The sequence below is a fragment of the Mytilus trossulus genome, chromosome 14 (genome assembly GCF_036588685.1).
Source record: "Mytilus trossulus isolate FHL-02 chromosome 14, PNRI_Mtr1.1.1.hap1, whole genome shotgun sequence".
Lineage (NCBI taxonomy): Eukaryota > Metazoa > Mollusca > Bivalvia > Mytilida > Mytilidae > Mytilus > Mytilus trossulus.
In genome coordinates this window covers 81,300,103-81,310,684 of record NC_086386.1, presented here as the reverse complement: position 1 = coordinate 81,310,684, position 10,582 = coordinate 81,300,103, and the positions used below count along the sequence as shown (strand labels likewise).

Here is a 10,582-nt window from a genome sequence, read left to right as displayed (position 1 = left end):
TTCCTCAGTCTTGCTGGATTGCTAAAGTCAAATTTTCTTGAGAAATATATTCCATCTTGATTTCATATATTCGAAACACCATTTTACCCGGCTATACAACCCTCATAATGGCTCATTAGCATTGACCTTATTGATCCTAAGAAGCTATATATCCATATATAAAGTTGAGGGGCGTTCAAATTATACAGGAAAGGGTCCATTGTGCACGGTGTAAAAATATGACTTAATGTTGGTGCACATTATGATTCATTTATTATAGATAAGGGACTGAACTAACATGTTTAACCCCGCCACATCATTTATGTACATGTTTGTGCCTGTCCCAAGTCAGGAGCCTGTAATTCGGTGGTTGCCGTTAGTTTATGTGTAACATATTTGTTTTTCGTTCATTATTTTTTAATATAAATAAGGCCGTAAATTTTCTCGTTTGAATTGTCATATCGGGGCCTTTTATAGCTGACTATGCGATATGGGCTTTGCTCATTGTTGAAAGCCGTACGGTGACCTATAGTTGTTAATGTCTGTGCCATTTTGGTCTCTTGTGGACAGTTATCTCATTGACAATCATACCAAATCTTCTTTTTTATATAGACTATAATTGATTTATCTGGAACTTTTCCTGTTGGAAATAGTGTTAGATCAGCATGCGAGAAGCAGCATGGCGCATGACATACTTTGGTGATGTCGCGGCTCAAGAAGCAGCATGGCGCATGACATACTTTGGTGAGGTCGCGGCTCAAGAAGCAGCATGGCGCATGACATACTTTGGTGATGTCGCGGCTCAAGAAGCAGCATGGCGCATGACATACTTTGGTGAGGTCGCGGCTCAAGAAGCAGCATGGCGCATGACATACTTTGGTGAGGTCGCGGCTCAAGAAGCAGCATGGCGCATGACATACTTTGGTGATGTCGCGGCTCAAGAAGCAGCATGGCGCATGACATACTTTGGTGAGGTCGCGGCTCAAGAAGCAGCATGGCGCATGACATACTTTGGTGAGGTCGCGGCTCAAGAAGCAGCATGGCGCATGACATACTTTGGTGAGGTCGCGGTTCAAGAAGCAGCATGGCGCATGACATACTTTGGTGAGGTCGCGGCTCAAGAAGCAGCATGGCGCATGACATACTTTGGTGATGTCGCGGCTCCACAATAACCCTAGTGTAACACGTCAACATAAATATGACATAATGCAAATGATATTTTTTATGGTACCTTATATTTTGATTTTTTCTCCTCCTTTATATCCAGCTTTTAGTTTTAACATATTTATTTATAGTGGATTGGGAAACAAGTTTTGCAACCTATATTAATCCCTTTCCACTTTGCGGTTGCGAGTGCTGCCTTGTAGCGGCATTAGCCTACTCTTTGTTGAAATCTACAAGGGTGTTTTTAACGTGCAAGAGATATGGCTTTCTCTTAACACGGGTCAGCCATTTATCGTCCCCTTCCGACGGACTATCATCGTTTCCACAAGACCATACTCGCAAATGGTGTCAAGGGAGAGCCGAAAATTGAGATCCAGCTTTTAGTGAAACTTCCTTTGCAAAACTGATTATTACACAGAAATAAAGAATGAAAGTTTTTAACAATTAATTATGGATATCAAATGTGCCCCTTTTATACGTTTAAATACATGTATGCGGAATGGTTGGTGCATGAAAAGACACAAAACAAAAGACTTAAAGGAAGCAACCATTTAACTTCAAAAAGGGTTGTTTTTTTCGGCGCTATGAAATTACTTTTTTTTGCGTAAACCACTATAAGATATAGGAAAAACCTGAATTCAACATATTTGATTTGTCATCTGCTTGACCCACTATGAAGTTAAATGGTCATTCAGAAAAGACTTTTAAATAGAGATTGAGAAAAAGATGTAACTTTACACTGTTAACAACGACTTTTACCTTGGAAAGTATGGCTAAAATAAATGTCCCGTGAGACTTTTATAGTATTGTTGATTAATTTTTGACAAGTTTTCATAAAGGTGTCGAAAGTGCAATAATATGCTGATGACTTCACATTAAATATGCGTCATAAATATTTTTTTTAACTTTTATTTCTTTTTTTCTCTCTCATGTTCCTAAGTATAAGATGAACATTAGTTTTACACAAGTTCTCAGTTGTACAGATAGCATATATCTATATTAAACATAATCAAAAGACGGAAATAGACATGTAACTTAATAAAGGTTAGCAAAACGAATTTACCGTTAGTGTCATGTAAAAACAATAAAAGGTATAAGATGTCAGATTGTATGTATTTATGGGTCTAAGTCAACCATCCATAATAGTAGGAAGACAGTGATATATCGTTGATTAACTAAATGACAATACAGTATGTATAGGCGGCGCTGGTATGTTTTTAGGATTATTGTAAGTTGTGTTATATAGGCAAATGTTTAAAGGAAAGCCTGCATGGACATATGGGCAATTATGTATGTTATTTCATAAAAGTGGATATCAGAAAATTCAAAATTATTGAGAATGACAGTTTTTAATCATGAGGTATTTAAATTTAATATTTTATCGTTTAGCTTTCCTGGTTGTGTTCCCTGAATCTACAAATAAGTTATTGTATTTTCATATAGTTTTGATAATTGATCCTTATTTTTTTATGGTAGTTGCAACTTTTCTTGCGGTTCATGCCGGAAATTGAGAAGACTGAACTTAGATAAATAAAAGGGGAAGGATTAGCTAACACTAATTTAGTTATTGTATTTTCATATTGTTTTGATATTTTTTTTTGTGGTTGCAACCGAGCAACTTTACTTGCGGTGTACGCGGCAAATTCAAACAGAAGAACTTACATCATGATAAAAAAAGGAAATGGTGAGCAAACGCCAGTTTATAATGCAATGTTTACAATATTTGAGAACCTTGTATTAGTATACATAATTATTTCGATGTTTTATAATTTGGATTATAACTTTGAATTTTAAAACTAGAAAAAAGAAAATGTCAAACTGTTATTTTGGAATGGATTAAATCGTATTATAAAAACAAAAACTGCTTTATAAAATGTTGGTCTTAAGAAAAGAAGAGAACAAAACCATTATTTAAAAATCGTCGTGCTGCAGAGAAGGAGTAATGGGAGTGTACGGGGTCCTATCACCCCTTTTTAGGGGAAAATTGGTTGATTATATAAGGAATCACTGGAGTATAACTGGAGCGGCCCCCTCAGGGGCATTCAATGAGCCCCACTTATAAACATTTCTGGATCTGTTACTGTACAATGTACATGCATCTATGAACATAATTGAAATATTCACTTTTCATGTACTTATTAACATTCTATATGTGCCTATCCAGAGGTTGGCGCTTGTAATTCAGTGGTTGTCTAACATATCTGTTTTTTCGTTTATTGTTTTGTCGTACGTCATTCCGTTTTTTTCTCTTGTATACATTAGCTCACATGTGCCACGCGTGTACCTTTTGTAGCGAACTATTTAAGCTGTTTGGGTTTTGCAAATTGTTGAAAGCCGTTCATGGATCAACATTTGCTTAGATATGTTTCATGTTTGAGTTGGTGCTTCATCGGCAATGACAACACGTGCTTTAGTAAGAGGGGGAGAGATGGAGAGGGGGATTAAACCATGTAACAGTAAAAATCAACAAACAAATATAATATACAGATTGTTTCCTGCATTACTTATCACAATAAACAAGTTAAAATCCTTTATCACATACACAAGGCCCTGTTTTTTATTTGTTTATCTGTATAATTATGTACAAGACAATTATAATTAATCAGGTTAAATATAAATCTTGTCAACTATCATTTGTAACACAATTGTATTGTTAAAGGTGACATACTTTCCCTGGAGGTGGACGTCGAGGACAGATCGTTCTTATGTTGATATATGATGTGAATGACGTATACATGTATGAATACGAGGCCCCTCATAGGGTGTTCAAGTAATCACATAGTCACAAATGTTTTGCCAATATAATCAAATATTTATGAATTATTTTTTTAAACTAGATAATCAAAAAATCAAAAAATACAGTCCTAGATCCTATATATCAAATAATCAGATAATTATCATTACATATTTGGTCTGGTACTAAAATTATCATTATAAAAACAAACAAGTATTCACATAATTAAACTTTTGAACCACATGAGGAGGCTCACATACTGACAAGCAAGAAATCTAGGACACCAGAAAAAAAGGTTTAGGATTTATCTGTACAATTTCCGGTTCGATTATATGCTACATGTATAAGCGAAGAAGATATATACAAGAAAGAAGATCAGGTATAATTGCCAATGATATAACTCTCCACAAGAGAACAAATGTTACAGAAATTAACAACTATATGTCACTGTGCGGCCTACAACAATGAGCAAAGTCCCTGCAGCTTATTCAGCTATAAACGGCTCTGAAATGACAATGTTAAACAATTCCAAAGAGAAAACTAACTAATTCATGTACAGAATATATAGTATTTAAAAATGAATATATAACACATTATCAAACAACAACCACGTGAAATGAAATGATTGCTGGTTTGCTGTTTTCATTGTGGATACCAAATATACAGCAAAATGATTGAAAACGTTTCATGCAAATAAATCTTTATTTCAAACGTTTTTAAACACATGTCCATAAAAAGTATGATCACAAAAATACTGAATTCCGAGGAAAATTCAATCGGAAAGTCCTTAATCACATCGCAAAATCAAATAACAAAACACATCAAACGAAGGGAAAACAACTGTCATATTCCTGACTTGATACAGGCATTTTCAAATGTAGACATGTAAATTTATCTTAATTCAATTTAAAAATCAGCATAATGAAAACGAGGACAATTTACATTCATCTATCATGTCATTAAACATGACACCTATCTGTAGCATATCTTGTGAATCAATGCACGGTTAGTGTTATCAGTCACGGCTAATGGAAAGTTAATGGAAAGCTAAACCCGTAATTTGTTATTATCTATAACTGATGCATTTAATTAATAATATAGAAATGAAGATGTGGTATGAATGCCAATGAGAAAATTTCCAACAATAAACCAAAAAATTGAATGTGTAGACAAAAATGGTCCCTTCTCGTGCATGCTTTTTTTTATTTTTTTTTTTATCTTTTTGTCAGGTATTCAATATCCTCTTCTATTATTCACACATGTACATGTATGGTGCCATTACAAATTTTGGCCGCTAACCTTAATTTTGTGTAACAATTTTTAATCTATAGTTTAAAACCCATTTCCGAAAATCTTATAAATTTCTAGTTATTCTTTTAAGGATTGTGAAAGAATGAAATTTCCAATTGTAGAATGCATGAAAAATCAAGCCAGAGAGAATAATTTCCTGCCAAATTTTCCGTGCCTTCTTTATACTTAAAAACATTAAGACATTATGTTACCGGCCTAATTCATGTACAAACAAAATGAAAGAAAAACAAATATTTAACACAGCAAAAAACGAAAACTAAGTATATACTGTTTCATATGTATTCAGATCTATTTGACAGCAAGTTTGTTTTGTTCTTTGTCAAAATTCTTTGTACATGATGCATGTACTTCTGTTTTAAAAGATCACACGAGATCTATCTCGTAGTAAACGAGAAGGTTATACCTTATAAAAATATAAAATATTATCATCATGCAAATTTTTGTTTAAAAAAAAATCTTGCTACTAAGTAAATTGATTAAACAGATGTACAAACACACATGTTGCATATATGTTTGTTTTGGGGATTTCCCTTTCTCTTGTCGTTGAAAGGAGACAACAGACAACGTAAACATGTATCTGAATAAATCGAACTTTTTAATTTCAAAGTGAAATCCACAACGCCCTTATCGATACAATTGTAGCTATTTCTAGTAAATCTATTGTAGAATTTCTACTTAACAATTTGTTTTATTTACAGTGTATCCCTAAAAGGTATTGTGCTAATATGCCAAAATTACAGTTTTCAATGAGCAAATGCATATCAAGGTAGGTTTTATTTTGATCGAAAATAATATATATAGTTTTTTAAAGATTGTGTGCCGGGTTGCATGAAAACCTTCGTTCATCATGGCTTACAAGTATTGTAAAATAACATGTATTTATTATAGTATATATATATTAGACCCTTCTACACCGAAATTTGTTTAACATGGACAAGAATAAAAATAATTGCGGTTTTTATCCAAAGCAATCATAGGTTTGAACGTAGTTTTCAATTTAGACTTGTATCTACATATATAGATATATATACAAATTTTCATTTAAATTCTTCTTTCTGCTATGACGTAAATCACGAAAAAAGAGATATATATATTTTCCCGGTCGCATATAGTTCCTTCAAAGCTTTAAAGTAAGAAATTAAAGCTGTCGAAGTATCAAAGAGCCTCATTACATGCTATTTCATTTTGGTGATTTTAGACAATTCTTCTCGCTAGTACTTTACATACATTAAATAATTCAATAAAACCAACATGGATTTTCTTTGAGCTGCTTCAGAAGGTAATTGTTCTCTAGCTTACATGTTATCAATTTCATTTTCGTATTTTGATTTTTTCCAATAGCTTTTTATATAGTCTTGGCATCCCATATTTGGGTTTTCTTGTTATATTGGTGAAAGAGATTCAGATGCAAGATACTTTTGCTTCTATCACATTTTAATGTTTCAAAGTTGATTGCATGCAGTATTTGCTATTTTTTAACATCGGAAAGGTTGCTAATGTTATCTTTCTAACTTCAGGGCGAATACAAAATCAAGAAAAAAGAAAAAAAAACACGCAATGTTTTTATAATATGAAATATTTATTCATTTGTGTAAAGCCTTATAAAACGCAAGAAGTTTACCTGGCATGTCAACACTGATGTTGTGAGCTTGAACCTTGCACGCGGCACCAAACTTAATTAATAAGGATTACAAGTTTTCCTGCCGAAGGTCGGTGGTATGCTCTGGGCACTACTGCTACACGTAATAAAAACTAAACGAGCGGAATAGCAAATAGTCACTGTGCTAAACACCCATATCATTGACATTCCAGTATATTTTAATATATATACAACAATAAGAGTCGTTGCAATACATTCACGCCTTAGTTGGATCTTAACAATAAGATACGTTTTTTTAGTTAACGTATAGATACTAAGAAACAGTCGTTGTGTTGAATTAAAACAATACTTTCTAGCTACATTTGTGTACATTTACTAATGTGTAAAATTGAGAATGGAAATGGGGAATGTGTCAAAGAGACAACAACCCGACAGTAGAGCAGGCAACAGCCGAAACATTGAACTGATGTATACAGAATGATTTTAAGATACCTTAATAAATGATATGTTAGTTTGTTTATTCATAATTTTGTTTATTGTATATATCTGTATTTCAGATTTTTCTTGCTTACTCTCCTGGTAGTCTGTGTGATTTTTATAAGCTTGCCATTTATAGGAAAACACTCAACTGTGATATTTTATGAAGCTGCATTTTATAATGTTACCGTTGAAAAAAATACTCATCGTTATTCTAGTCTAGGTTATCCAGAAGCTTTAAATATAAAAACATCCAAAGACCAAATAAAATTTCGGTCTGTGGACATAGAGACTACAACAACACAGATTACAACAACCAAACATATAGATGTTTACACTGAAGATTTATCAACTGTAAGACATGTTAATAAAAGTTCAAATATAAAAGTGTCACAATCGATAAAAGTACCGAAGTGTTATAATCCAATAAACCACGTGGCGTTTCTAAAAGTGCATAAAGCAAGTAGCACGACTGTTATGAATATTTTCCTCCGATATGGAGATTCGCACAGACTAAACATAGTTCTCCCGCGATCCGTAAAACAAGGTACCTTTAACTATTTAGGTTATGGTGTAACAGTTCAGAAGAAAAGAATAAATAAAATTCCAGGCAATGAGACATATAATATTTTGTGTAACCATGCTGTATATAACAAGGAAGCGTTTTCAGAACTTCTAGGGCCTTATTCAATTAACATAGGAATTGTTCGTGATCCATTTACACAGTTTCCTTCCGCGGCATATTACTACGGTTTACTGAGTCGTATTAAAAAACGTTTTGGTAACATAAAAAAAGCAGAAGAGCTACTTTCGAGATTCTTAAAATCACCTGATTCTTTTGGTTCGATTTTGCACGTTCACAATGGAATGTTTTCAGACTTTGGACTTCCAAAGAAGGACTTTCATAATGAAGAAGCAATCAATAAACGCATCAACGACTTAGACAAGGAGTTTGCGTTAGTCATGGTCACAGAACTGTTTGATGAATCGCTTATATTAATGAGAAGAATTTTGTGCTGGGGAATAAAGGATATTCTTTATGTTCCACTGAATATCAATAAAAATAAGAAACAACATCCAATAGTTCTCAGTGAAGATACAAAGAAAAATTTATTCAAATATAATTATGCTGACTTTAAATTATACATGCACTTTCGAGATAAAATGACGGAACAAATCAAAGATCAAGGTCAGGATTTCTATTCAGAAGTTAGATATTTCAAAAAAGTTCATGTGATAGTTACAAAATTTTGTCACGAGATTTCGTTAAAGAAATATCCAAGTTCCGCATCTGTCCTTATAAAAGCTTCAAGCTGGAATTCAGATTTTACAATTAATGCAGCAGAATGTAAATTTATGATGTCTGCCGAACTCCCTTTACTTAAAGGATTGATGAGTAAGGCTGAAACACGGTATAATAAATGGCTCGAAGCAATGCTCGAAAGTTTTACAGGAACCAATACTTCATTTATAAAGAGAAACGTGATCTCATGAGTTAGCTCATTCCAGCGGAACAATTCTTAAGAATTATTGTGCAGAATCAGGAAGCGCAATGTTTCGAAAAATGAGGGTTAACTTAATCATCATTTTACAGAATGAGGAAACGCAATATTGGAAAACGAGGGTATACAGTAAATGTCTGTCTCATTTTAATACAAGTTTGTTTACGATATTGACTATTTTTCATATATTTTTTATGAGAGATCCATGTCATACGTGTTTGTTATGTTAAAATTTTGTTATCATTGATATTCGTCAAACAATATCATTTTATATAATTTTTGTTGTTTAATAAAACAATAATCATATATATGAAGTATCCATTAAAAACTTCTTCGATAATTTTTGTTAGAATATTGAATACATTAAGTATTTCAAAATCTTTGAATACACACATATAAAAGGGGATGATAACAAAACAAGTTAAATGAAATAAACAAAATATATGTAAGGATGATTTTTAGGGAAAGGATTATTTTGCTGTCTAGGTCATAATTTCTTCTGAACATTTAATTATTGTCTAGTTTGGTGTATCTCATTGCATTTCTTCTTCCAGATAGCGTTGACATTATATAAGCTCGACCCAACACTTAACATGCTAAACATGTCCCGACAGTAGTTTTATTTGTTATCAGTTATTATGTTATAGCTTTATTATTTAATTATTTGTGTCTTTACTCTTTATACATATCTAACTATTAATCTTGTCCTTCTTATGAGTTGTGTTAAAAGATGAAAATACGACAAAGAAGATAAAAAACCGAATGTTTGGCCTCACGAAATCTCACAATAACTTCGACTGGTATCGTGTAGGACCACTATCGTAAAAATGATCAGTTAATAACACAGTCAAGTATTATTCTATATCACATGCCACATGGTGTTATGGACTTTAGAGGAATTGTGGACTTTACGGTGCCACAATGCATGCAAAGAGAAGTAATCCACTTCAAAATTTGTAAAACATGACTGACATCATTTGTCCAGGATCGTGTCTACTAGGGGTGCGCTCGGTTGGCGTGCTATTTACCGGTCCCGTAGCTCCTGAATCATTCGAACGCATATGCACCTGATGCATCACGCTGCTGCTAAATTGTTTTTGTTTAATATTAATTTTACTTAATTACTGAAGGCCTTGTAAACAATATGAGATTATTTCTGCGTCATTTTGTCTTTTGTGGAGATTTTCTCATTAGCAATCCGGCAAAAACGTCTTTTTTTTATATATATTACACTACTTAGTAAAATCTCTTCAGATTCTAACATTCTGCCATGAACAATATAGTAAAGTTTAATATCAAGTTTTGACAAAACTCGCTTAAAACGTATAGTCAAATAGCTTTGAAACTTTAAAAAATCTGAAAAAAATCCTGATGTTAACAGAACTACACATTGACAGATGTATTCTGAAATCAAACATAGTGTAACTTTTCTAGAAGTTTATTAGATGTAAACTAGTGGCCTTAGCTCATCACACATGTTTAAAGTCTTAGATCTATCTTATATACTTTCTTAACATTGACCTTCATATGATATACAACATTATTATGCAAACGATTGTACTTTAACGACGATTTAACTGTTACAATTGAGATGTATCGCTCGGAAGGATCGGATAAAGATGATAAAATAGACATAAAATAATGTGTCGGTGGCGGATATGACAAGTCTTTTTACCTTGACATCTTCAATTAATATAGTGTTCCTTAACTACTAAAAAGATAATGTATCATTTACGATTTACTAACATCTGTTCGAGTATTTTTTTGATATAAAAAATAATCCACATTTCTGCGTTTACAACACATATTGTAAAC

The 10,582-nt window shown here is 32.8% G+C and overlaps 1 protein-coding gene across 4 annotated transcripts; it reads left to right on the top strand.

The window, feature by feature from the left end:
• Nucleotides 1–2,254: 2,254 nt before the first annotated feature.
• Nucleotides 2,255–9,032, top strand: LOC134696430 (galactosylceramide sulfotransferase-like). Of its 4 annotated transcripts, none has more exons than XM_063558236.1 (3): nucleotides 2,255–2,352; nucleotides 5,887–5,954; nucleotides 7,346–9,032. In XM_063558236.1, the coding sequence occupies exons 2-3, from the start codon at nucleotides 5,914–5,916 to the stop codon at nucleotides 8,757–8,759; spliced, it is 1,455 nt and encodes a 484-aa protein (XP_063414306.1). In that variant the 5' UTR covers nucleotides 2,255–2,352; nucleotides 5,887–5,913; the 3' UTR covers nucleotides 8,760–9,032. The 4 variants fall into 4 exon arrangements, with proteins under 4 accessions (XP_063414306.1, XP_063414303.1, XP_063414305.1 ...); XM_063558233.1 differs by having other exon boundaries at nucleotides 2,281–2,371; XM_063558235.1 differs by having other exon boundaries at nucleotides 2,345–2,433.
• The last annotated feature ends 1,550 nt before the right edge of the window (nucleotides 9,033–10,582 follow it).